The 27,978-nt window shown below is 48.4% G+C and overlaps 1 protein-coding gene and 1 long non-coding RNA gene across 5 annotated transcripts; one reads left to right on the forward strand and one right to left on the reverse strand.

The window, feature by feature from the left end:
• The first annotated feature begins 847 nt into the window (after positions 1-847).
• On the forward strand, positions 848-19,482 carry ZNF57 (zinc finger protein 57). The gene is made up of 6 exons (XM_063620664.1): positions 848-884; positions 1,016-1,161; positions 11,266-11,347; positions 16,500-16,626; positions 17,083-17,254; positions 17,928-19,482. Exons 3-6 carry the CDS (start codon positions 11,333-11,335, stop codon positions 19,291-19,293), a joined length of 1,680 nt encoding a protein of 559 aa, XP_063476734.1. The 5' UTR covers positions 848-884; positions 1,016-1,161; positions 11,266-11,332; the 3' UTR covers positions 19,294-19,482.
• On the reverse strand, positions 13,619-27,740 carry LOC129465317 (uncharacterized). 4 transcript variants are annotated; one of them, XR_010116524.1, is made up of 4 exons: positions 26,780-27,740; positions 18,009-18,171; positions 16,105-16,270; positions 13,619-14,939 (listed from the first exon to the last, which is right to left on the reverse strand). It is a non-coding gene; the product is annotated as an uncharacterized lncRNA (long non-coding RNA). The 4 variants fall into 4 exon arrangements; XR_008651928.2 differs by having other exon boundaries at positions 26,724-27,740; XR_008651927.2 differs by having other exon boundaries at positions 26,712-27,740.
• Positions 27,741-27,978: the final 238 nt, after the last annotated feature.

A 27,978-nucleotide genomic window follows, 5' to 3' on the forward strand; every position in this document is an offset into this window, starting at 1 on the left:
GATCAGGTGACTCGAGGTTTGGTCCTTATTTTAGTGCAGGCTCAGATGTGGGGGGCGAGCCAAAGTGCAGGGGCCTGTGGGAAGGACAGGAGACTGGGAAACGTTTGGGTAAAAAAAATCAGGACACTGGTCGGGCGCGGTGGCTCACGCCTGTAATCCCAGCACTTTGGGAGGCCGAGGCAGGCCGATCACGAGGTCAAGAGATCGAGACCATCCTGGCTAACACGGTGAAACCCCGTCTCTACTAAAAATACAAAAAAATTAGCCGGGCGTGGTGGCGGTCCTGTAATCCCAGCTACTCGGGAGGCTGAGGCAGGAGAATGGCGTGAACCCGGGAGGCGGAGCTTGCAGTGAGCGAGATTGCGCCACTGCACTCCAGCCTGGGTGACAGAGCAAGACTCCGTCTTAAAAAAAAAAAAAAAAATCAGGACACTGACAGCACGTGCTCCAGCACGGGGCCGGGCCTCCATGGGGTCCGCGCCCACGCGGGGCAGCGCAGTGACGTCACGGCTGAGGACCCCGTCCCATGAAGGGCTCAGCCCCACGCGACCCAGGCCGTCCGCTCGCCCCTCCCCTCCACCCAGCACTCGGGCTGCTCCGTGGGGAAACTGAGTCCGGACTTCTCGTGCCCGTTCGGGAGAAGGACGCCGGAGGGGCGGCCGAGCTGCGGGGAGAGGCTGGGCTCGCCCCGGGCCAGAGCGAGTTCGCACAAACGCGAGAGTCCACGGCTGGCGGGTCAGCCACTAGCCGTTGGCTACGCGCCGGTCACTCAGGCAACAGGAGGCGGGGCGGCGCGGAAGTTATCTTCCAATCAGGCGCTCGGGGGCGGGTCCGGACAACTGTCCGTTCAAGGCACGGGGCGGGCACCAGGAAGCGGATTGCAGGTTTGGAGTAGTGTCCAATCGAAGGCCTCAGGGATGAAGGGGGCGTGTCCAAAACGCTGTCCACTCAGAGCGTTGAAAGGGCGGGGACTTAGAAAATGTCCAATCAGGGGCGCCGCTTCCTTCGCTCCGAGGCCCCCGAGGGCGGGACGTTTGGTCCTCCCTGCCGCGCGTGCCCCGCCTACCCCGAGCGGCCCGGGAGTATCTGTAACTTTCATCTGCGCCGGCCGCGAGGCCACGGGGAGTTCGCCTTGGAGACCCCAGGAGCAGGCGAGACATGGTGAGTGCGGGGCAGGAGCCGAGCCGGGGGACGGTCGGAGCTACGGGAACCGGCTGGAACCAGAGTCCGCCGAAGTCTGCGCCCGGGCTTGGCTGAGGGACGCGCGGGGCGGTGCAGGACTAGCGCCTGGGACCCGGGGACGCCATCACAGCAGCCGGGCTGGAGGGCTGGGGGCAGTTTGCGGGGACGAAAGGGGCGGCCAGGAGCTGGGGGGTAATTTAGGGGGAGGCCTGGGCAGGAGGGGGGCTGGAGGTAGTTTGTGGGGACGGTAGGGGCGGTCAGGGGTCAGGGACCAGTTTCGGGGGGACGGCAAGCGACGGTCAGCAGGTTGGGGATGTTTCGCGTGTCCGTGTAAGAGATCACCTGAGCAGGCTTAGTTTGAGCCACAAGGCTGTTTACTCAATTGGGTGCAAGGAAGTGCAAGTGAGTCCGAGAAAGGAGTCAGCAAAGGGTGATGGGATTATTATTGGGTTTTTTTTTTTTTTTTTTTTTTTTGAGATGGAGTCCCGCTCTGTCGCCAGGCTCGAGTGCAATGGCGCGATCTCGGCTCACTGCAACCTGCGCCTCCCGGGTTCAAGCGATTCTCCTGCCTCAGCCTCCCGAGTAGCTGAGATTACAGGAGCCCGCCACCACGCCTGGCTAATTTTTGTGTTTTTAGTAGAGACGGGGTTTCACCGTGTTGGCCAGGATGGTCTCGATCTCCTGACCTTGTGATCCGCCCGCCTCGGCCTCCCAAAGTGCTGGGATAACAGGCGTGAGCCACTGCGCCCGGCAATCATTAGTCCTTACAGGTTTGGGATAGGCATCGGAGTTAGGAGCGGTTTTTTTGAGGACAGTTGGTGGGTGTTACAAAGTATATTCTCAAGGGCGGGGACGATGTTTCAAAGTACACTCACAAGGGCGTGGGGGATATATTGTCACAAGGGCTGGGAGGAATATTACAGAATACCTTCACAAGGGCGCCAGCGTGTATTGTCACAAGGACGGGGAAGACGTATCCTAGAAAGGACATTCACAAGGGCGGGGGAATATCACGGAGTACATTATCACAAGGGCGGGGGGCTTGACCATGGTGCGGCCAGCTCAGAGCACTTTACAGGGGACAGCTTGGGACAGCAAGGGACGGTCCGGGGGTCGGAGGCAGTTTGGGGGATGACCTCGGCGGTGGGAGTGACCTGCCCTGTGGGGTTTTGTTGCAGGGTATCACTAATGCCCTGAAATCTTTATTCGGGCAGCTGGTTTCAGTAAATATACTGTCTCCTGTTTGCCTTTTTTCTTCTCCTTAGTGACAACAGGAAAATGTTCAAGTCTGTTTTCTGCCTTCTGGTCCGTCAGGATAACACCTGTTTATTCTGGGGTACAGGCTAAGAATGGCCTAAGGAAGTCTCTCAGGAATATTCTCTCTCCCACCAGAATTGTAGAGAAAGGGTGCGCAGTTCCACATCTTATAACAGCTAGAGATAGATTAAAATGTTCATAAAAATAGTAGTTTTTCAAACGCCAAGCAATCAGACAAAAAATAATAGTAGTTATTCTTCCATACAAGGTGCAGAGTTTGCGACAGCGCGTGATCGTGTTCCATTTCAGTTCAGCTAGACGTGAGATTAATGCACATTCTGCAAAAACCTGTACAACTGAGGCGTGTTCCATTCTGGTTAATTTCCAGTTTGTCACCAAGAGTATTGCTTCACTGATGCATCATGTTTGCTGACCAGGAAAAGCAGTTTCTGGCCATGTAGAGTCATAAAGACTGCTTTGGAACTCCCTTCCCCTACTTACACACGGGCTGGAAGCAGTGATTCTGCTGCATTCTTACTCTAGGGGATGAGGGTCTTTGTGGCATTTAAAGTGTAGCACCTGGAGCAGGGAGGTGAGCCCCAAGACCAGTGACTCCAGCTGAGCCCACAGTTGAGCCTGCATGGGAGGCCGCTGAGGGTGCAGTGGGGTCTGGCTAGGCAGCCTCCCCCTGCTCAGACCTCCTGTCTCGTAGAACAGCCACAGCGGGAACTGTTCATGCTGATTGAGGCTGCTGAGCATTGGAAAGACGATTGTCCTGGAGATGTGCTTGTGGGCGTTTTAGCCTTTCTGAGGTTGCACCTGTGGTTGTCTTGGAGCAGTTTCTAAGCAGCTGGTTTAGTTTATGCATGAAGTGTTTTTTTTTCTTTTTTTGAGACAGCTGTGTCTCCCAGGCTGGAGTACAGTGGCATGATCTCCACACATTGTAACCTCCGCCTCCCGGGTTCAAGCAATTCTCCTGCCTCGGCCTCCCAAGTAGCTGGGATTACAGGCACCTGCCACCACAACCGGCTAATTTTTATATTTTTAATAGAGACGGGGTTTCACCATGTTGGCCAGGCTGGTCTCAACTCCTGACCTTCAGTGATCCACCCTCCTCCGCCTCCCAAAGTGCTGGGATTTCAGGCGTGAGCCACCGCGCCCGGCCTGGATTAAGTTTTTTTTGTTTTTTTTTTTTTTTTGAGACGGAGTTTTGCTCTTGTTGCCCAGGCTGGAGTGCAATGGCAGGATCTCGGCTCACCGCAACCTCCGCCTCCCGGGTTCAAGTAATTCTCCTGCCTCAGCCCCCCGAGAAGCTGGGATTACAGGCACGCACCACCACGCCCAGCTAATTTTGTATTTTTAGTAGAGATGAGGTTTCTCCATGTTGGTCAGGCTGGTCTGGAACTCCCAACCTCAGGTGATCCGCCCACCTCGGCCTCCCAAAGTGCTGGGATTACAGGCGTGAGCCACCGCGCCCGGCCTGGATTAAGTTTTAATATAAACACCAGTGGCCTTACTGCCCGCATAAATAGGCCTTCAGCCTCTCTTCAACACCTTTGTGCTGCTCCCAGCGCTCATCTCTGTTCTGCCCCCAGGGTAACCACTGTCATGATTTTTTTTTTCATTCTCTCTACCTTTACCATTTATTATTTATCACCATACAGAGTTTTAATTTTGCCTTCTTTGAAATTTTTTTTTTTTTTTCAGGCAGGGTCTTACTCTTTGCCCATGCTGGAGTGCAGTGGCATGAGCATAGCTCACCACCAATGGTGCATGCATGCCACCATTCCTGGCTAATTTTTATATTTTTTTGTAGAGACAGGGGCCTCGCTGTTGCCCCAGGCTAGTCTTGAACTCCTGGACTCAAGTGATCTGCCCTCCTTGGCCTCCCAAAGTGCTGGGATTACAAGCATGGGCCATTGCAGCTGGCCTGAAATTTCAATAAGTGACTGTTACAATAAGTGACTGTTACCATTAATGCACCGTGAATATCAGCTCGAAAGGCTTTTCTGTGGTTTCTTTCCTTTGCACACATGCCGGTGTCTGAGACAGTGGGTGACCCAGTTAGTTCAATCATTCCAGCGTTTGTCTGGCTTGGGTTAATTCAAGTGTGTTCATTTATTTTATGTACTTATTTTTAGAGACAAGGTCTTGTTCTGTTGCCCAAGCTGGAGTGCAGTGGTATGATCACGGCTCACTGCAGTCTCAAACTCCTGGCTTTAAATAATCCTCTCACCTCAGCTTTCCAAGTAGCTGAGACCACAGGTGTGCACCACCACACCCAGCCAAAGTTTTTTGTTTGTTTGTTTTGAGACAGAGTTTTGCTCTGTCGCCCAGGCTGGAGTGCGGTGGCACCATCTTGGCTCACTGCAACCTCCGCCTCCTGGATTCACGCAATTCTCCTACCTCAGCCTCCCGAATAGCTGTGGTTACAGGCATGTGCCACCAAGCCTGGCTAATTTTTATATTTTTAGTAGACACAGAGTTTCATAATGTTGGCCAGATTGGTCTCAAACTCGTGGCCTCAAGTGATCTACCTGCCTCAGCCTCCCAAAGTGCTGGGATTACAGGTATGAGCCACACTGCACCTGGCCTTCCTTGTAGCTTACTAACGTCTGTGTGTGGGCATATGTGAGCACTTGCCATGCCTGGACGTTGTAAGAACTAACTTCTGAATGGGTTCTGCTTTTGTCATTCACAGTGAGATGTGCATTATGCCGATGATTGAACTTGCAGTTGATGTGGACATTCCTTATTCTCCCATAGATAGCATCTCTCCTTGCGCAGGTGTTAAACTGCCCCTCGTTTCCAGCATTGTCGCAACGCTTGCTCTGTCATATATTCATGCACCATAAACACAGCTTCCCATCCTTTTCTGTTGGTCTATTTGTCCATCCTGCCGATACCATCCTCTAATTACTATTTGTTCTTCTTTTGAGATGGAGTCTTGCTCTGTTGCTCCGGTTGGAGTGCAGTGGCGCGATCTTGGCTCACTGTATCCTCCGTCTCCTGAGTTCCAGCGATTCTTCTGCCTCAGTCTCCGGAGTAGCTGAGATTACAGGCACGTGCCACCATGCCCAGTTAATTTTTAAATTTTTAGTAGAGACGGGGTTTCACTGTGTTAGCCAGGATGGTCTTGATCTCCTGACCTCGTGATCCGCCCGCCTCGGCCTCCCAAAGTGCTGGGATTACAGGCGTGAGCCACGCCCCCGGCCTCAGTAGTGTTTTATAATTGTTCCATGATGATTATTTTATATCCTTCATAAGATATAAAATCCCTCTGTTGCCCAGGCTGGAGTGCAGTGATGCAGTCATGGCTCACTGCAGCCTCAAACTCCTGTGCTCAAGTGATCTTCGGCCTCAGCCTCCTGAGTAGCTGGGACTGCAGATTCATGCCACCACACCCAGCTAATTAAAAAAAAATTTTTTTATAGAGCTGGGGTCTTGCTGTGTTGCCCAGGCTGGTCTCAAACTCCTGGGCTCAAGCGATCCTCCCGCCTCAGCCTCCCAAAGTGCTGGGCGGAAAGGCATGAGCCATCGTGCCCCGCCCTGAGTGTGAATTTTAAAAGGCTAATGCCCAAGCAGTGTATCTTATTAAGGACAAGCAGGCCCTGAAGGAGCTTTGGAACACTGAAGACAGGGCGAGAAAAATATGCCAGTGGGGCTCAGATCAAGTATTTTAGCAGCGTTGATTACTCTTTTTGTCATTGTGGAGTTGAGTGTGCAGCCGTACTGGTCTACCCATAGGCAACAAGAAGTCCCTTTGTCGAAACCGCCCCTCCCTGGCTGGCCAGTAAACAGTCCAAAGCCACACAGTCATCTGCCGCGTGGCTACCAGGGAGCGTCGTCCTGCCTGTGAAGCTTCCAGACAGTCACTGTCCGCTGTGTGTGGTTAGAATGATTTGGACATCCGTGTTGTGTGTGCACTAGACTGTCCTCGGGGGATGGGCCAGAGGGCCCAGGTTTGCCTCGGTGCCGTAAGCGTCATTTCCATTTCAGGAAGGAGGTTCTGTGGACCCGTGAGTCTCACCATCAGAGGCATCAGGGCAGCTCCGGGCAGAGAGGCACAGGGCCCGTGGGAGCCTCCATCTCTAGTGGGCTGTGGAGGCCACATGGGAGGACAGTGTCCTGCACCAGATCCCCATGGCCAATTCACCGCCACCGGGACTGGTCTGAGATTCCCTGAGGCTGGAGCGGAGGCTTTGAAAGCCTCTCCAGAGAAGGAGTCCAGGCTGGGGGCACAGTGGAATCCTGTCGCCATTGCATTTTGCACAGAATCTAGAACCTCTTGTTGTCCCACAACTAGGCGGATTTGTGGTCACACAGATGGGTCAGAGTAAAACCTGTAAGTGAGGAATACCTTCTCTCCAAAACCCAGACAGACCTAAAAAGTGTTAGGCTCGCTCTGGCCATGGGTGTTGATAAATGAGGGATGCTTCCTCCCTGGGCTGCTGCTTCAAATAACGACCAGAAATATGAACAGAGTGGTGGGGACTTGAGTCTAATGGGGTGCAGCAGCTCGCCCCACCTGGAAAGTTCTGCAGCACGCCCACGAGCCTGTCCCCGCACCTGGCTCTTCCGAAAGCGCAAATTAAATCTCTAAAATCTAAAACCCTCTCATCCCCAAGGCCAGCTACCCTCTTCCACTTCATAATGTCATAGGAATTATCTCCCCCCATCCTACACTTCAGTAGGGTTTTCATTATCGTTATGTCACAGAGAGATCCATTCTTTTCCATTGCTTCGTTTGTCCATCCTTCTGCTAATACCGTACTGGCAAGATTGACAGCTCTACAATCCTTGCCGTGTGGTAGGTAACCTTCACCCTGTTCTGCAGAAAGTTTTGGCTATTTTTAGACTTTTTTTCCTGTTAGGTTTGGAAAGTAGTTTTGTTAAGTCCTAAAAAGTCTCATTAAGAGAGGATCTCACTCTGTTGCCCAGGCTGGAGTACAGTGGTGTGATCACAGCTCACTAAACCTCCTGGGCTCAAGTGATCCTGCTGCGTCAGCCTCCCTAGTAGCTAGGACTGCAGGCACAGGCCATCATGCCTGGCTAATTTTAAAAATAAAAAACAAAAAACATTGTAGACTGTGTCTCCTTATGTCGCCCAGGGTGGTCTCAAATTCCTGGCCTCAAGCAGTCTTCCTGCCTCGGCCTCCCAAAATGCTGGGATTACGGGCGTGCACCACCTCACAGGGCCCCGATCAAGATTTGTTTCTCCATTGGAACCCTTGACTAGCCTTAAGTACTTATTTAACTTTGGATCTTCCCATAGTATGTATCAGCTTTTAAAAATGAATTTTCCGGCCGGGCGCGGTGGCTCACGCTTGTAATCCCAGCACTTTGGGAGGCCGAGGCGGGCGGATCATGAGGTCAGGAGATCGAGACCACGGTGAAACCCCGTCTCTACTAAAAATACAAAAAAAAAATTAGCCGGGCGTGGTGGCGGGCGCCTGTAGTCCCAGCTACTCGGAGAGGCTGAGGCAGGAAAATGGCGTGAACCCGGGAGGCGGAGCTTGCAGTGAGCCGAGATCGCGCCACTGCACTCCAGCCTGGGTGACAGAGCGAGACTCCGTCCCAAAAAAAAAAAAAAAAAAAAAAAAAAAATGAATTTTCCAACTATTATGAAGTAGAAACATAATGCAATTTCTTGGAATCTTTGTAAAAATCTTTTTCTAGGATTATCTCTTTGTTCTGTTGGGGTTTTATGTGCATAATTCTTAGAAATTTGCATAAAGACAAGTTTACGTTTTATAATTTTCTGGTGGTGCTGGAACTAGTATAACGTTGACTGGAGGTGAGGTCATGGGCATCTTCATTTTGTGTATCATGTTTTTGAGGAAGACAGTGAACTTCACATTCTTTATGTTTTTTAAAAACCAGCTTTAGTGACATATATAACGTACAGCCATTTAACGTGTACATTTCATTGTTTTTTTGTTTGTTTTTTGTTTCGTTTTTTTTTTTTTTTTTTTTTTTTTTTTTTGAGACGGAGTCTCGCTCTGTCGCCCAGGCTGGAGTGCAGTAGTGTGCAAGTTCCACCTCCCCAGTAGCTGGGACTACAGGCACCTGTCACCACGCCCGGCTAATTTTTTGCATTTTCGGTAGAGATAGCTAGGGAGATCTCGATCTCCTGACCTCATGATCCACCCGCCTCGGCCTCCCAAAGTGCTGGGATTACAGGCATGAGCCACCGCGCCCGGCCACTGGTTTTTAGAGTCACAGTCCTGCAACCAAGACCACAGTCAACTTGAGGACATTTCCATCACCTCACGAAGAAGCCCCCAGACCCTTCAGTGATCACTCTCCTATTGCCCAGAACCCCTCCACCACCCTAAGAAATGACTCATCTGCCTCTGTCTCCAGAGACTTGGCTGTTCTTGACGTTTCGTATGTTGTTTGTTTTCTTTTTTTTCCTTTTTATCCTTTTGTTCTTTTGGCATTTCATATGAATGGAATCCTAATGTGTGGTTTTCAGGGGCCATTCGTGTTTTAGCCTGTCGGAGCCGCATTCCTTACATGGCTGAGTCATCTCTACTGTGTGGACAGTACCACATTTTATCAGCTGATCAACTTTGAGTTGTTTCCACCTTTTGGCTATTGTGAATAGTGCTGCTGTGAACATTTGGGTACAAATGTTTCTTTAAATATGTTTTCAAATTTCTTCAGTATATATTTAGGAGTAGAATTTCCATTTGATAATACTATGTTAACTTTTTTTCCTTATAATAGATTTTATTTATTTTCGGTTTTTTTTTCTGAGACAGAGTCTCGCTCTGTCACCCAAGCTGGAGTGCAGTGGCGTGATCTCGACTCACTGCAAGCTCCGCCTCCCGGGTTCACGCCATTCTCCTGCCTCAGCCTCCTGAGTAGCTGGGACTACAGGCGCCCGCCAACACACCCAGCTAATTTTTTGTATTTTTAGTAGAGACGGGATTTCACCGTGTTAGCCAGGATGGTCTCAATCTCTTGACCTCGTGATCCGCCCGCCTCGGCCTCCCGAAGTGCTGGGGTGACAGGCGTGAGCCACCGCGCCCGGCCACATTACTGTTTTGTGTTTGTTACCCTGGTTCCAAAGTGCTGGGGTGACAGGTGTGAGCACCGCGCCCGGCCACGTTACTGTTTTCTATTTTTGTTGCCCTGGTTCTGAAGTGTTGGGGTGACAGGCGTGAGCACCGCGCCCGGCCACGTTACTGTTTTCTATTTGTTACCCTGGTTCGGAAGTGCTGGGGTGACAAGCGTGAGCACCGCGCCCGGCCACGTTACTGTTTTCTATTTTTGTTAGCCTGGTTCGTTGTTCCTTGTTTTGTCTTCCACTCTTTTTCTGCCTTTTTTGGTTTTAATTGCATGTTTTGTGTGATTCCATTTTTTCTCCTTTCTTAGCAAGTCAGGTATGCTTCTCTTTCCTTTTTTTAGTGATGGCCCTGGAGATATTTATTTATTTATTTGGCAGGGTCTTGCTCTATCAGCCAGGTTGGAGTGCAGTGGTACAATCATGGCTCACTGCAGGCTTAATCTCCTGGGCTCAAGCCATCCTGTTACCTCAGCTTCCCAAGTAGCTGGGACCACAGGGTACATGCCTCCAAGCCCAGCTTATTTTTAAAAACTTTTTGTGGCCGGGCTCGGTGGCTCATGTCTGTAATCCCAGCACTTTGGGAGGCTGAGGTGGGTGGATCACCTGAGGTCAGGAGTTCGAGACCAGCCTGACCAATGTGGTGAAACCCTGTCTCAAAAAAAAAAATACCAGAAAATTAGCTAGGCATGATGGCGGGTGCCTGTAGTCCCAGCTACTCCGGAGGCTGATGCGGGAGAATCGCCTGAACTCGAGAGGCAGAGGTTGCAGTGAACTGAGATTGCGCCACTGCACTCCAGCCTGGGCGACAGAGGGAGAGTCTGTCTCAAAAACAAAAACAAAAAACTTTTTTTTTTTTTTTTTTGAGACAGCGTCTCGCTCTGTCGCCCAGGCTGGAGTGCAGTGGCGCGATCTCGGCTCACTGCAAGCTCTGCCTCCTGGGTTCACGCCATTCTCCTGCCTCAGCCTCTCCGAGTAGCTGGGACTACAGGCGCCTGCCACCACGCCTGGCTAATTTTTTGTATTTTTAGTAGAGATGGGGTTTCACCATAGTCTCGATCTCCTGACCTCGTGATCCGCCCGCCTCGGCCTCCCAAAGTGCAAAAAAAACTTTTTAAAGACAGGGTCTCACTATGTTGCCCAGACTGGTCTTGAACTCCTGGCCTCAAGCAATCCTCCCGCCCCAGCCTCCCAAAATGCTGGGATTCCAGGCATGAGCCACCGCGCCCAACCTAGAAGCTTTCATTACCTATCTTCAGGCTCAGAGTCTTTCCTCAGCCACACCAAGTCGACTTGTGTCCGTTAAAGTCGTTCTCCATTTCTGTTACAGTGCTTTTCAAATCTCTCCCAGGGCTTTTTCATGCTTAGGATTCCCACTTCTCGGCCTGTATTGCCTGTTTTTGCATGTTGTCTACTTTTTCCATTAGAGCACTTCACCTGTTAATCATACTTGTTTTAAATTCCCAGTCTGATACTTCCAGCGTCCCTGCCGTATCTGAGGGGTTCTGCTTTATCTCTTCACGCTGTGTCTTTTGCCTTTTGGTGTGCCTTGTCATTTCTTTCTGGAAAGCCAGCCGCAATGTACTGGGTGAAAGGCACTGAAGTAAATAGACCTTTAGTAACGCAGTGGTGAGGTGTGGACAGAGGGCAAGGATTCCCTGATCCTTTGATGAGGTCTGTCTTTTCGTGAGCCTGTGCCCCGCGACACTGAACTTCACAAGTGCTTCTCAGTTCTTCCTTCTCCTCCCACTTAGGTGGGACAAGATGAATAGAGGAAGCTGATGAGGGATACGTCTCTTTCCACAGGTCACTTAGACTCTGATGAAACCCCAACAGGTGAGGCTCTGATCAAATAGTTTTCAGGGAAGGGCCCGTTGAGAAAGAGCAGAAATATCTGGCCTATTTCAAAATCATTATTTTTCTTCTCTACAAGACTGGGCCCCCTGAGATTCCTAACTCAGACTTGGGCCCGCTGTACCCCCAGGAATTCATCAGTTACAGCTCAGGGTTTCCCATCTAAGTAACGGTTCCCACAGAGGCTTCTGCTCATGGTTGCGTGTTCTGGTAAGTTGTGATTCTCTGTATCCACCTCTCTCTTCAGTTTGAGGGGGCAGAGCCTGCCTTGTGACATCAGTTCTCTGAAAGATTGAAGAAGAGCTTGTTGAGGTTTCAGTTTGTTCAGCTTTTTAGTTGTTACAATGGAGTAATAACTTCCAAGCTCCTTACATGCTGGACCAAAAACTAGAAGTCATTTAACTTTTAAAAGGAACTGCCACACTGTTTTCTTAATTGGTTGTACCATTTTACATTCCCACCAGCAATGTGTGAAGATTCCTGTTTCTCCACATCCTTGCCAAAACTTATTTTCCTTTTTAGTTTTTTATTTTACCCATCCTAATGGGTGAGAAGTGGTATCTCCTTTTTGTTTTTATTTGCATTTCCTTGATGACTAATTACTGACAATGTTTATTTTTATTGGAGAAATGTCTATTTACATCCTTCCCCCCACTTTTTTGTTGTTGTTGTTGAGACTGAGTCTTGCTCTGTTGCCCAGGCTGGAGTGCAATGGTGCGATCTCGGCTCACTGCAACCTCTGCCTCCTGGGTTCAAGTGATGGTCCTTCCTCAGCCTCCTGAGTAGCTGGGATTACAGGCATCTGCCACCATGCCCAGCTAATTTTTGTATTTTTAGTAGAGATGGGGTTTCATCATATTGGCCAGGCTGGTCTCAAACTGCTGACCTTGTGATCCACCCACCTCAGCCTCCTAAAGTGCTGGGATTACAGGTGTGAGCCACTGTGCCCGGCCACTAAATCAGTTTTGTTTGATCTTTTCAAACAACTAGCTTTGGTTTCATTGATTTTTCTCTATTGTTTTACTGTTCTCTATTCCATTAATTTGCCTGTAATATTTATTATTTCCTTACTCCTAATTGCTTAGGTTTAGTTTTATTCTCCTATTGTCTTGAGGTGGACCAGGTTAGGTTGTTGATTTGCACTCTTTAGGACAAGTATTTATAGCTATTAATTTCCTTTATATAAGTTTTGGTATATAGTGTCTTTATTTTCCATCCATCTCAAAGGACTTCCCTTGTGATTTCTCTTTGATCCGTTAGTTATGGAGGAGTGTGTTAATATCCACATATTAGTGAATTTGCAAAATTTTCTATATTCGTTTCCAATTTCATTTCTCCTTCCATTGTGGTCAGAGAACATACTTATTTCTGTTTTTTTTTTTTTTTTTTTTTTTTTTGGGAAACTGACTCTCACTCTGTCAGTGGTGTGATCAGAGCTCACTGCAACTTCTGTCTCCTGGGTTCAAGCAATTCCCGTGCTTCACCCTCCCAAGTAGCTGGGACTACATGTGTGTGCCACCATACCCAGCAAATTTTTGCATTTTTAGTAGAGACCGGGTCTATGTTGCCCAGGCTGGTCTCGAACACCTGAGCTCCAGCGATCCATCTGCCTTGGTCTCCCAAAATGCTGGGATTACAGGTGTGAGTCACTGAGCCAAGCCAATATTTCGTATTTCTATTGTTTAAAATGTGTTGAGGTTTCTTTTATGGCCTAGCAAAGGGTCTCTTTTACAGAACGTTCTTCCTGCACTTGAAAAGAATGTATGTTTTGCTATTGTTGGGTTGAATGTTCTGCAGATGTCTGTTATGTCTAAATGACTTACAGTGTTCAATTATTTTATTTCCTTGTATTTCACCTAGATGTTCTATCATTAAAAAGTGGGGTAATTGATGATTCTGTGTTCAACTAAAAAAGAAAAAAAAGGGTATTTATGTTCCAACTTTTAATTATCCATTTCTTTTATTTTTATTTATTTTTTTGAGTCTTGCTCTGTCACCCAGGCTGGAGAGCGCAATCTTGGCTCACTGCAACCTCTGCCTCCCGGGTCAAGCGATTCTCCTGCCTCAGCCTCCTGAGTAGCTGGGATTACAGGCATGTGCCACCATGCCCGGCTAATTTTTGTATTTTTAGTAGAGACAGTTTCACTATGTTGGTCAGGCTGGTTTCAAACTCCTGACCTCCAGTGATCTGCCCACCTCGGCCTCCCAAACTGCTGGGATTATAGGCATGAGCCACCGCACCCAGTCCCATCCTTTACTTTTTCTTTATTTATTTTTATTAATTTTTTTTGCACACAAAACAATAAACATTTTCTAAAAATACATACAAACAAAAAGATGCATATCAAACATATTAGGAAGGTTGCACATGGGAAGACGGGGAATAGAAATGGGGGTGGGAATTGAAAATAAACGAGAGAGGGACTTTATATGGATCAGTGATAATAATCCTCTATTTGACAAAGAAGAAGGAGAAGGAAGAGGAAGAAAAAGAAAGTGGGATAAAGGATTAGAAAGGGAGGAAAATAGAAAAAATTAGAGTATGACTCCAGGGTAGACCTGTTTTGTTGTCACTGGGTTGGTTGGTTGGTCTGTTATATTTTTCATGTTTTGCCATGTTGGCCAGGCTGGTCTCGAACTCCTAGCCTCAAGTGATCAACCCGCCTCGGCCTCCCGAAGTGCTGGGACTACAGGCGTGAGCCACCACGTCCAGCCCCCACATTGCTTCTGGCCTCCGTGGTAGACCTCCCAGACGGGGCAGCTGGGCAGAGATGCTCCTCACTTCTTCCCAGACGGGGCGGCCGGGCCGAGACGCTCCTCACTTCCCAGACGGGGTGGCCGGGCGGAGGCGCTCCTCACTTCCCAGACGGGGCGGCCGGGCGGAGGCGCTCCTCACTTCCCAGACGGGGCGGCCGGGCAGAGGCGCTCCTCACTTCTTCCCAGACGGGGCGGCCGGGCCGAGACGCTCCTCACTTCCCAGACGGGGTGGCCGGGCAGAGGCGCTCCTCACTTCCTAGACAGGGTGGTGGCTGGGCAGAGGCGCTCCTCACCTCCCAGATGGGGCGGCCGGGCAGAGGCGCTCCTCACTTCTTCCCAGACGGGGCGGCCGGGCAGAGGCGCTCCTCACTTCTTCCCAGATGGGGCAGCCGGGCAGAGGCGTTCCTCACATCCCAAACGATGGGCGGCCAGGTAGAGACGTTCCCCACCTCCCAGACGGGGTGACGGCCGGGCAGAGGCTGCAATCCCAGCACCCTGGGAGGCCAAGGCAGGCAGCTGGGTGGCGGAGGCTGCAGCGAGCCAAGACCACGCCACCACACTCCAGCCCGAGCAACACCGAGCACCGAGTGAGTGAGACTCCGTCTGCAGTCCCAGCACCTCGGGAGGCCGAGGCGGGCAGACCACTCGAGGTCAGGAGCTGGAGACCAGCCTGGCCGACATGGCGAAACCGTGCCTCCAGCCAAAGGACAAAAACCAGGCAGGGGTGGTGGCGCGCGCCAGCAATCCCAGGCAGCCCGGAGGCCGAGGCAGCAGAATCAGAGGCAGGGAGTCTGCAGTGAGCCGACTGTACTGCAGCCTGGGCAACAGAGGAAGGAAGGAAGGGAGGGAGGGAGGGAGCGGGAGAGAGAGAGAGAGAAGGAAGTCCATCCTTTACTTTCAATCTGTTTGTATCTTTGAATCAAAAGTGTGTGTCTTATGCAGCGTATGTAGTTGGATTATGTTTGTTATCCATATTCTGACAACCTCTGCCATTTCATTGGGTTCTGTAACTCATTCCCAGTTAGTGCCACTATTGACGTGGACATACTTAGGTTTGTCATCTTTTTGTTTTCTGTGGGTTTTATGTCTTTCTTGTTGCTATACTCCTTTACTATTTTTGTTGTTGTTGTTGTTGAGATGGAGTTTCGCTCTGTCACCCAGGCTGGAGAGCAGTGGTGCCATCTCGGCTCACCACAACCTCCATCTGCTGGGTTCAAGTGATTCTCCTGCCTCAGCCTCCTGAGTAGCTGGGATTACAATCATGTGCCACCACGCCCAGCTAATTTTGTATTTTTAGCAGAGACGGGGGTTTCTCCATGTTGGTCAGGCTGGTCTCAAACTCCCGACCTCAGGACATCCACCCGCCTCTGCCTCCCAAAGTGCTGGGATTACAGGCATGAGCCACCGTGCCCGGCCACTAATTTCATTTTCATTAAGTATTTTCTAATGAAACCTTTCAATTGTTTAACTTTTTACTATTTGTTGGTTTCTTTAGGGGTTACTGTATTATAAATGTGAGGCTTATCAGATGAGCTTCAGGTTTATATTAATGACTTGATTCCAGTGAGATACAGAAATGCTGCATCTGTGTGGCTCTATTCCTTCCTGCCCCCCCCAACTTTTATGGCATTATTAATACATACTACGTCCATGAATATTATACGCTAAAACAGTGCATTTTAATTAGTACTTTACCATCTATAGTCATGTCCCTTGCTTAAATATGCCTTTGCTCCCTCCCACCCACCTCCTCTGTACTGTTACTAGCAAATAGGTAAGTATTCTTATGTGTTATACATCCAACAGTACTTGACAAACATTATTTATACAGTTGCCTTTAAAATAATTTAAGAAAATAAAGGGGGAAAAAACTGATACAATGTTGCCCAGGGCTCCAGGCAGACAAAAACAGGAATTCTTAAGTCACATTGTTAGAAACTCTCTGGCTGGCCTCAGGCCTGTCTATACAAAGATCCCCTTACCAGGCAGTGGATTCCAAGGACGTACGGTTTTCTCCAGTAGCCGATCGAAGGCTTGTCCGAAAGACCTAATGAAATGTGCATCGTTTGGACAACTGAGGCCTGCTGCGTTATGCAGCATTTCAAATGGAAAAGTTACTTCATCTTCATAGCATCTCTCTAGACCCTGCTGGTAGAGGAAAATAAGAGCAGTCACAGTAAAAAGGTAGAAGTAAGTTCAGACTGTTAGTGGTGCTATGAAGTTTATTAGGAAGTGACTAAGTAGAAGATCTAACATTCACGTCATAGAGGAGGTGTTGGGACACCACAGAATCTTGTTTGAATTTATGAATTGAGTCCAGTTCCCCAGTACTTTCAGTGTCACCAATCCTCTTGCGCACCTATGTGGTTTGTCTTAGGACTCAGTGGTCTTTGAGGATGTGGCTGTGGACTTCACCCTGGAGGAGTGGGCTTTGCTGGATTCTGCTCAGAGGAACCTCTACAGAGATGTGATGCTGGAGACCTTCCGGAACCTGGTCTCAGTAGGTAAAGATGACATCATTCCTTCACCTGGTTTTTAATGAACTCATTTCTTTCTCATCAGTTCTGTTGCAAGATTTGAAATGTGGGAAAGGACTAAGACAGACATATTCACAGCCACCGTGGACCTAGAATCTAATCATTATTCCCTGACAGTGAAACGTGTGTGAAACAGATGTTATTTCTCTCTCGGTTTAAAAGACCTGAAGTTCCTTTAGTGTCATTAGTATGCGTATAGATTTCATTGGTCATTCAGGATCACAGAGTGGTTCCTTGATCTCTGTGTTCCTTGTATCTGTGATTCACAGATACCTGTGACTTACTGTGTTTGTGAAATACCTAACATTTTGACCCCTTATGTCTTTTATTGATGAAGTCGTCAAAATGCTAAACTCCTCAGTGTCTTCCTTTGCTTAATAAGTGTCTTATTCCTTATGAGATTTGTTTACTTTTTTGTTTCAGATGATGAGACTCAATTTAAAGCCAATGGGTCAGTTTCTCAGCAGGATATGTACGGGCAAGAAAAATCTAAGGAACAGACAATACCAGACTTCACAGGAAATAATTCCTGTGCCTACACTTTAGAAAAAAATTGTGAAGGCTATGGCACTAAAGACCACCACAAAAATCTGAGGTGAGTTACACTCACAAGAGAAAAATCCTTGTATGCAATTAAATATATATATAAGTATTGCTCCAAATATAAGCATTGCTCCAAATTTGTTTATTTCTCAGAATTTTAACAACAAAAAAAATTTGTTTTTGACTTAGACATTGAGAATTTGAAACATAATTGTTAGAAATAATTACAGGGGGCCAGGCGCAGTGGCTCACGCCTGTAATCCCAGCACTTTGGGAGGCTGAGGCAGGCAGATCACTAGGTCAGGAAAGCAAGACCATCCTGGCTAACACGGTGAAACCCCGTCTCTACTAAAAATACCAAAAAAATTAGCCGAGCGTGGTGGCAGGCACCTGTGGTCCCAGCTACTTGTGAGGCGGAGGCAGGAGAATGGTGTGAACCTGGGAGGCAGAGCTTGCAGTGAGCTGAGATTGCGCCACTGCACTCCAGCCTGGGTGACAGAATGAGACTCCGTCTCAAAGAAATAAATAAAGAAGAAGAAATTACAGGAAAACCCCATATATAATAAATACTGCATTAATAAATATGTCTCTTCAAACAATTCAGAATAGAAAAACTTCATGTATGCTGAAATGTAGTTAGAAATGTATTTCTAATACTTGTTAATACATATCAACAAATCATTACTAAACATACCATAAATAAAAATGTTTCTCATTTTTAACAGAAATCATATGGTGGACAGATTCTGTAAAAATAATGAAGGTAATCAATATGGAGAAGCCATCCATCAAATGCCAAATCTTACCCTGTACAAGGAAATTTCTGATGGAGAAAAACCATATGAATGCACCAAGTGCAGGACAGTCTTCACGCATCTTTCTTCTCTGAAAAGGCACGTCAAGTCTCACTGTGGACGAACAGCACCTCCGTGTGAGGAATGTAAGCAGGCCTGCATTTGTCCCTCACACCTACACAGTCACGGAAGAACCAACACTGAGGAGAAGCCGTATAAGTGTCAAGCATGCGGGCAAACTTTCCAACATCCCCGTTCCCTCTCTCACCACGTCAAGACTCACACAGCAGAGAAAACCTATAAATGCGAGCAGTGTCGGATGGCGTTTAATGGGTTCGCAAGCTTCACCAGACATGTGAGAACTCACACAAAAGACAGGCCATATAAATGTCAGGAATGTGGGAGAGCCTTCATTTATCCCTCTACATTGCAAAGACACATGACAACACACACTGGAGAGAAGCCCTATAAATGTCAACACTGTGGGAAAGCCTTCACTTACCCCCAGGCTTTTCAAAGACATGAGAAGACGCACACGGGAGAGAAGCCCTATGAATGCAAGCAGTGTGGGAAAACATTCAGTTGGTCTGAAACCTTGCGAGTCCACATGAGGATCCACACTGGGGAGAAACTCTATAAATGTGAAAACTGTGGGAAGGCTTTTACCTCTTCCAGATCATTCCAAGGTCATTTGAGGACGCACACTGGAGAGAAACCTTATGAGTGTAAACAATGTGGAAAAGCCTTCACTTGGTCCTCAACATTTAGAGAACACGTGAGAATTCACACGCAAGAGCAGCTCTATAAATGTGAACAATGTGGGAAAGCTTTTACCTCTTCCAGATCATTCCAAGGTCATTTGAGAACGCACACTGGAGAGAAGCCTTATGAGTGTAAACAATGTGGAAAAACCTTCACTTGGTCCTCAACGTTTAGAGAACATGTGAGAATTCACACGCAAGAGCAGCTCTATAAATGTGAACACTGTGGGAAGGCCTTTACCTCTTCCAGAGCATTCCAAGGTCATTTGAGGATGCATACTGGAGAGAAGCCTTATGAGTGTAAACAATGTGGGAAAACTTTCACTTGGTCCTCAACCTTACATAATCATGTGAGGATGCACACTGGAGAGAAACCTCACAAATGTAAACAATGTGGGATGTCCTTCAAGTGGCCCTCCTCCTTCCGGAACCATCTGAGGATGCACACAGGACAGAAATCCCACGAATGTCAGTCACACTCAAAACCCTTCAGTTGCCAAGTCATTCTTTCTAAAACCAGTGAGAGCACACACTAAAGAGAAATTCTATAACTCAGTAACAGGGGGTAACCTCACATTAATTCATATATAATGCTCCAGAAAATTCACACCAGGAGAGAAATCTTACAAGTAATGATATTGTCTTTGCCAACACCTCATTTGTAAAACAGACCCATTAGTCGTGAATTTCCAGCTCTTTCAAAAATAAATGTTTATTTATTGTAAGTCCTCTTTCAGCTATAGTACCTAAGTTTTAATAGTTAAGTGTTTTATCTCTTAAATATTTTCACTTTGAACCGTATTAGACACATGGTGATTTGAAGTGTACTTTGAACATGACATAATTTTTTTTTTTTTTTTGAGACAGAGTCTTGCTCTGTTGCCCAGGCTGGAGTGCAGTGGTGTGATCTCAGCTCATAACCTCTGCCTACCAGGTTCAAGCAATTCTCCTGCCTCAGCCTCCTGAGTAGCTGATACTACAGGCATGCACCACCATGCCCGGCTAACTTTTGTATTTTCAGTAGAGATGGGGTTTCACTATGTTGGCCAGGCTGGTCTTGAACTCCAGACCTCATGATCCACCCGCCTTGGCCTCCCAAAGTGCTGGGATTACAGGCGTGAGCCACTGTGCCCAGCCCAGGTCTTACCTTATTTTTATACTAAACATTTGTTCTTTTGTTCTCTAGTACTGCTTATGGTTCTGTGTGCAGACACAACCATGACAGCCTATGCACCAGCCAAAAAGCACACACACACACACACACACATTTGATCACATACAGCATCACTGAATGACTACTTGGTCCATGTAAGAATAATCACCTCTCTCATATCAGGCAGACTGTTGGAGTTTACTATTACTCAGAGCTGAGTGCAATCCTTCAGTATATGTTCAATACTATGTTTAATTATATGCTATTAAGAACAAGATACTTTTTGTCAAATTCCTCTGTAGTTGTTTCTTAGATTCTGTCAACCATGTTCAGATAAATTGTATACTAACAAATATTTTTCCTCTGAAGATATAAATATTCCATTGCAATTATGGAATATGAAATCAACTTTGTAATTTTGTCAATTTAGGCACTACTTATTAGTCTTACCGGATATGTACCAGCTCATGCACTCTTCTTAAAGGTCAATTTTTCATATACTTAAAATTTTTGATTTATTTTTTTTTTTTTTGAGATGGAGTCTCACTCCGTGACACAGGCTGGAGTGCAGTGGGGTCATCCTGGCTCACTGCAAGCTCCACCTCTGGGTTCACGCCATTCTCCTGCCTCAGCCTCCTGAGTAGCTGGGACTACAGGCGCCCACCACCACGCCCGGCTAATTTTTTGTATTTTTAGTAGAGATGGGGTTTCACCATGTTAGCCAGGATGGTCTCGATCTCCTGACCTCATGATCCGCCTGCCTCCGCCTCCCAAAGTGCTGGAATTACAGGCGTGAGCCACCACGCCCGGCACTTCTACCTAACAATCTTAACCAAAGAACTACTGAGAGGTGTTTAAATGGTGGGGAGCAATAGATACACAGTTGTGCATTCTTGGAGTTAACAGTAATGACTCCCCGTAACAATAAACACAGGGGTATGCTTCAGCTTCATCTTTGCAATGGTTTAAACTTTTAGGCCATGGGATATGTGGTCATGAATTTGAACACGGGTGTCACTGATCAGAGGGTTGCCATTTGATGTGGACCACAGAGCATGTTACCTGCACGAGCTGTTAAGTGGCGTGTTAGCCTAACTCCTGCTGCAGCAGCTCCCTCTCCCAGCCTCTCCTGCATTCCAACCTGGATGCTGGAGGACATCCAACATCTGACAGCTATGCTGTTAAGGCTACAAATGCTGAAATTAATACTAGGGGCACAATTGCAATTATTTTAAAGGGGGGGCTCTTCGGCCGGGCGCGGTGGCTCAGGCTTGTAATCCCAGCACTTTGGGAGGCCAAGGTGGACGGATCACGAGTTCAGGAGATCGAGACCACGGTGAAACCCCGTCTCTACTAAAAATACAGAAAAAAAAAAAAATTAGCCGGGCGTGGTGGCGGGCGCCTGTAGTCCCAGCTACTCGGAGAGGCTGAGGCAGGAGAATGGCGTGAACCTGGGAGGCAGAGCTTGCAGTGAGCCGAGATGGCGCCACTGCACTCCAGCCTGGGCAACAGAGTGAGACTCCGTCTCAAAAAAAAAAAAAAAAAAGCCTTTGCATGGCCAGGCCCGGTGGCTGACGCCTGTAAATCCCAGCACTTTGGGAGGCCAAGGCAGGCAGATCACTTGAGGTAAGGAGTTTGAGATCAGCCTGGCCAACGTGGTGAAACCCCATCTTTACTTAAAAAATACAAAAATTGGCTGGGTGCAGTGATGGATGCCTGTAATCCCAGTTTCTCAGGAGGCTGAGGCAGGAGAATTGCTTGAACCCGGGAGGCGGAGGTTGCAGTGAGCTGAGATCGCACCACTGCACTCCAGCCTGGGTGACAGAGCAAGACTCTGTCTCAAAAAAAAAAAAAAAAAAAAACAACATAAAAGTCTTTGTAGTATGTGGCTCTTGCATCTGAATGTTAAAAATTGACATAAAACATTAAATTTTTGAAATTTCATAAATAGTAGATGGTTCATCTGATACGGAGAATGACTGCATGGCAAACGTGATTGCTGCCAAAAGCTGGAGTTTGGCAAGGGCATAGCCCAGGCACTGTGACCTGCACCCATTCCTGACACTGGGCTCTTGACCCCCCACCTGGGGGATGTCTCACTGCTGACGGCTTGTGTTTGGCTTTCTGGATTCACTGCAGTTTGTAACAGTGGATGGACAGTTTGACCCTGCTTCCCTCACCGTCTCCTGGTACACACAACTTAGTAGGGTAGTTATCGCTTGGAAACAGACTGATCTTTTCTGAGCTGCGCACTGGATAAATGATCAGGACAAAAGGGATGGGAGGTTATGTAAAGCCATCTTGAAATTTTTTTGAAAATTTCAGATTTTATCACAACCAATTTTTAAACCTGTGTCTTTGAGTGAATCATATTAAAAGGTTTTTCTGTGGAAAAACTTTGTTCCTATTCCATACAACCCTTCCAGAAGAAAGGTCTGGATAACATTAAGGGATGATTTTTGAAATGTAAAATGATTGTCCAATGGGACACAGTGATTCTGTAACAGGAGGAAATATCCAAAAGCATCTGAGGAGGTGGCTGGGGGAGGGCAGAGGCCAGTGTTCATCTTATTTTTCAGAATCTTTCCTGCATCCTCTTCCTTCCTCCTGAAGGAAAACCCTCTGTGCTGCTTTCCAAACTCCCATGAGTTCTTTTTATTTTATTTATTTTTTGAGACAGAGTTTCACTCTTGTTGCCCAGGCTGGAGTGCAGTGGCGTGATCTTGGCTCACTGCAACCTCCACCTCCCGGGTTCAAGCGATTCTCCTGCCTTGGCCTTCCAAGTAGCTGGGATTATAGGCACACGCCACCATCCTCGGCTAATTTTGTATTTTCAGTAGAGACGAGGTTTCACCATGTTGGTCAGACTGGTCTCAACCTCCTGACCTCAGGTGATCTACCTGTATCAGCTTCCCAAAGTGCTAGGATTAGAGGCGTGAGCCAATGTGCCCGGACCCTGTAAGTTCTTTGAATGCAAACTGACTGCTGAGCCTAGACCACCCTGACACGCTGTGAGGGAGCCGCCCAGCTGCTCTACCTGCCCTGCAGAACACCCTGAGGGCCACACTGGTGAAAGTGATGATCTGTCGTCACAGACAAACCATGTGGAACTGCCTGTCTCAGGCAGTCCCTCTGAAATCAGGGACTCAACTAACTTCATTGGACAGGACTGAGAATTCTCCCTACAGAGGGAGTCCGCACTGAGTGTCCGTTAACCTTCACTGCTGACTAATGGATGTCTTGCTTAGGTTGCCCTGAAAATTGTAAACTCAGTTTCCGGCAGTACCTTGTGTGTCCTGTGGGACTGTAATCAGGTGTGGAACCTACGGTGACACCGTCTGAGCTGTGGAAGCTTCAAATTACTGGCAAGAGTTCTGTTCTACCACACACTTGGTAACTTAGGTAAAAAGGATTCATACATAACTTTAAGGAGGAAGCCAGGTAGCTTTCTAAAACAGCCCTTTATTTTAACTAAGTAAGTCCGAAACCCCTAAAGGGCATAGCTGGAATCATTCCTGTAAGCTCCTTCCCCTCTCCCCATGCTGTGACGGTCCTACTGATAATTATTTCGCTGGAAAGCAGGGGCCAATAGGCTGCACTGCAAAAAACTTAGCAAAGCAGGCCTGAGTCCTATCCCTTGAAAGTCCTGTTTACAAGGACAGCTGTGTCAAAATTGCACAAGCAATATGGTTTATGCAAAACACCTTTCATTCCAGGCATCTGGAATCCTGGTATTTGCCAAGCAGTGAGTGCATCATAACCAGCTGGCAATAAAAAACCCTGGCAGAGTCTCTATTGAGCTGCTCAGGTTGGTAAATAGTCACACATGCTGTTACAATTAGTTTCCCCGGCAGTAAAGACATCTTGTATGCCGCCAACCAGGGAGGACCCTTGGAAGCTTATGGCTGGTTTCCCCGACTTCACCCCACGTGCCTCATCCCTTTGCTAATAGTTGGCTCTGTTTCCTTGCACTGTAATAAATCTTAGCTGTAAGGCTGACTATATGCCAGTTCCCTTCAGTACCCTTATCACTGAACCACTGGGGGTGGCCTTGAGGCCTCCCAGCACACTTGACATCCTGAAACTGGGAAATTTTAAATGCATTTTCATAAGAGTGGATGGAAGCTTTGTGTTTTAATGATCTGCAAAGCCCAAAAAGCCCATTTTGCTTTTCAAAGATACCATTTTCGTAAGTTTGCACTTCCACCAAATGGGCTCATAGGAAAGAGAAGAAAATCTAATAGCTTTCTGTGTGTGTGTGGTAGGGGGGGGGCATTGTTTCTTTGTAGAGATGAGGTCTCACTATGTTGACCAGGCTGGTCTGGAACTCCTGGACTCAAGTAATCCTCCCGCCTCAGCCTCCCAAAGCTCTGGGATTAAAGTTGAGAGCCACCATCCCTGGCCAATAGCTTTGCATTTTGTTAATAAGGAAAGCAAATGAAATTCTGTCAATTTCTCGAGTTAAGTACTGCGGAGATTAATATGGTTTATCATCTCATTGCACCTCCTATTCCCAGCTTCCCTCCCATCATACAAATGAAGAAAGTTAAGCACAGGGAACACAGAATCTTAAACTTAACTCACATATCTTGATGTAAACATAGTAATTTAACCTCTCAGTTTTGAAGGCCTGTTATCTGCCACCTCTTTTACTTAGCTCTGTCAAAAGTTTTTTTTTTTTTTTTTTTTAGACAGAGCTTCGTTCTTGTTGCCCAGGCTGGAGTGCAATGGCACAATCTCGGCTCACGGCAACCTCTGCCTCCTGGGTTCAAGCGATTCTCCCGCCTCAGCCTCCCGAGTAGCTGGGATTACAGGCATGTGCCACCATACTCAGCTAATTTTTTGTATTTTTAGTAGAGACGGGGTTTCTCCATACTGGTCAGGCTGGTCTCCAACTCCTGACCTCAGGTGATCCACCCACCTCGGCCTCCTAAAAATGCTGGGATTACAGGTGTGAGCCACTGTGCCTGGCCCGTCAAAAGTTTTAAACTGAGAACTCTACAAGACAATAATAGGCTGGGCGCCATGGCTCACGCCTGTAAACCCAGCACTTCGGGAGGCCAAAGTGGGAGCATTGCTTGAGCTCAAGAGTTCGAGGCCAGCCCGGGCAACATAAGGAGACCTTGTCTACTAAAAAAAATTTTTTTTAATTAGCAAGGCATGGTGATGCATGCCTGGAGTCCCAGCTACTGGGGAGGCTGAGGTGGGAGGATCACTTAAGCCCAGACGTTTGAGGCAGCAGTGAGCTATGACTGTGCCCCTCCCACTCCAGCCTAGGTGACAGGATGTGACCCTTGTCTCAATCAATCAATAAATGACAAGTATAATTAGCTAATTTTACAAATATGGCATTGAATTTTACAAACAGGGCTTAAAAGGCTACATGTTTCACATAACATGACATTCTGGAAAAGGCAAAGATACAGGTAGCTAAAGCAGATCAGTGGTTAGGGGTGAAAGGTTGAGTACAAATGAGCAACCCAAGAGTATTTGGGGAGTGACAGAATGTTCTCTATTTTGGTGGTGTAAATATGCATTTATGAAAACTCATAGAAATATGCTTAAAAGTGTTTTACTGTATATTAAAAATAATAAACAACAAACCGCTTTCGCTTACTAAGAGAAAATGTAAACCCTCCTGAACTTTGAAAACGTGCAATGTGGTTGGGCGCAGTGGATCACGCCTCTCATCCCAGCACTTTGGGAGGCCGAGGTGGGCGGATCACCTGAGGTCAGGAGTTCAAGACCAGCCTGACCAACATGGTGAAACCCCCATCTCTACAAAAATACAAAAAATTAGCCGGGCGTGGTGGCAGGTGCCTGTAATCCCAGCTACTCGGGAGGCTGAGGCAGGAGAATCGCTTGAACCTGGGAGGCAGAGGTTGCGGTGAGCCGAGATAGCGCCACTGCACTCCAGCCTGGGCAACAAGAGCGAAACTCCGTCTCAATAAATAAATAAATAAATAAATAAATAAATAAATAAAATAAAGAAATAAAGAAAGAAAAGAAAACGTGCAACGTTTCTTTCACCACCTTTGGATACTCAGGAAGCACTGAAGGTCTGAGGAAGGAGGGTTCATGCCCCAAACTTGCCTGTACTGATGTTAGGAAATGCCCTTTCGGGCCGCACCTGCCAAGAACGCTTCTGTGAGAGTTGAGTTTATTCAGGTCCCCAGGGTCAGATCTTTGGAGATGCTGCGGTTTTGAAACCTAGAGGCGCACTCCAGTTCTCCCAAAAGGGACCCTACCTAGTGGGGGGTCCTAATCCTCAGGCATCAGCCGAGGACTTGGCTTCAGGCCAGTTTCGACCCTCCAGCTCCCATAACAACCCAGTTCCACGACTCCTTCCCCACAAGCCTCATTAAAGACCTGCACCTGCACCCTCTCGGAAGCACAGTTGCCGCTGCGGGGAGAAAGCGCTGGAAAAAGAGTGGCTGGGTCCATGTTCCACGGACACCCGCCGACCACGGCCACAGCCACCCCACAACCGCGTAGCCACCTCGGCTCCCCAGGACAACCGCAACCACCAACCTCAAAGGCGCCCCACCACGGCCAGCGCAGAAGCACCCACACCCACCCTAGGTTCCCCCGACCCACTGCCTCTCGGTCCCCGACATCTGCAGGCGCACCCATACCCACCCTCGGCACCCCACACCAGCAGCCGTACCCAAATGCACTGCCCCTCGGTCCCCCACACCCACAGGCCCACCCACACCCACCGTCCCTCGATCCCTCACACCTGCAGGCGCACCCGCACCCACTGCCCCTCGGTCCCTCACACCTGCACCCACTGCCCCTCACTTTCGCAATCACCGAGGCCGGAGGCAGTGGCTGCACAAGGACTAGCCAGACCAGTCCCCGAAGCTCACCGCAGCACCCGGGCAGTCCTGGCCAGACAACTGCGCCGGCGAGGTCCCTGCCCCGGGGGCTTGTGGGAAACGGCGACCTCAAACGGAGGCTGCGCAGACGCTCAAAGCCCCGCCCATCGAGCTCCTCCCGGCATGCAGCGCGCCCTGCCGCTTAAGCCTCGTGCCGTGGGACCCCCTGGGATTACGGAAGCCGCTGAGGCACGGGCGAAGGTCCGTACTTCTGCGAGGGCGGCTGCTGTGGTTTTTCCAGGCGACAGAAAAGGGGACTCAGACAGGGCGAGGCGGGAGATTACGGACACCCTGAACCCCTGCCCTGCGTTGCAGCAGCTTGCGGTCATCTTCTGGGTCTGGGGAGTGGCATCTGTGTGGCGGGGCCCCCACCCCCGATGGATGATGCTGTGTGTATGGGGGTGACTGATGACAGAGATTCTGGAGGGACCAGGGGGGCGCTGTGAGGCTGAAGAGTGGGGGCGATGATTTGTGGGTGTGTCCGTGTCTCTGGATGTGTCCATCCTTTTGTCCCCGGAACAAATGTTGTGATTTTTGTCAGCCTTGGGGGCTACTCCTGCGTGTCTGGGAGGACTCGCTTGTTCGTGGCGGTCCCTGTGCCTGGAGTGTGGTGACTCCCAAGTGTCAGTGGTCTCAGTGCACAGCTGTGGTTTTCTGCGTCTCTGTATTCCTAGTCTGAAATAACCAAAATAGAAAATAGGGCCGGGCGTGGCTGCTCACGCCTGTAATTCCAACACTTTGGGAGGCTGAGGCGGGTGCATCACGAGGTCAGGAGATCAAGACCATCCTGGCCAACATGGTGAAACCCCGTCTCTACTAAAAATACAGAAATTAGCTGGGCGTGGTGGCGTACGCCTGTAATCCCAGCTACTCAGGAGGCTGAGGCAGGAGAATCGCTTGAAGCCGGGTGGTGGAGGTTGCAGTGAGCCAAGATCTCGCCACTGCACTCCAGCCTGAGTGAAGCAGAAAGGCTCCATCTCAAAAAAAAAAAAAAAAGAAAAAAGAAAATAGAGGCCAAGGACGCTGGCTCATGCCTGTAATCCCAGCACTTTGGGAGGCCAAGGTGGGTGGATCCCTTTAGCTCAAGAGTTCGAGACCACCCTGGGCAACATAGTGAAACCCTGTCTCTATTTTTTTTTTTTAATAATTAAAAAGAAGACCAGGCATTTGTGGCTCATGCCTATAATCCC

Source organism: Symphalangus syndactylus, chromosome 17 (genome assembly GCF_028878055.3).
Source record: "Symphalangus syndactylus isolate Jambi chromosome 17, NHGRI_mSymSyn1-v2.1_pri, whole genome shotgun sequence".
Lineage (NCBI taxonomy): Eukaryota > Metazoa > Chordata > Mammalia > Primates > Hylobatidae > Symphalangus > Symphalangus syndactylus.

Bases quoted from the DNA above. Each gene is read 5' to 3' on its own strand.
- ZNF57 (XM_063620664.1), top strand. The intron at 16,627-17,082 runs GTAAAGATGACA...TTTTTGTTTCAG, and splicing joins CCGGAACCTGGTCTCAGTAG to ATGATGAGACTCAATTTAAA. The intron at 17,255-17,927 runs GTGAGTTACACT...CATTTTTAACAG, and splicing joins GACCACCACAAAAATCTGAG to AAATCATATGGTGGACAGAT.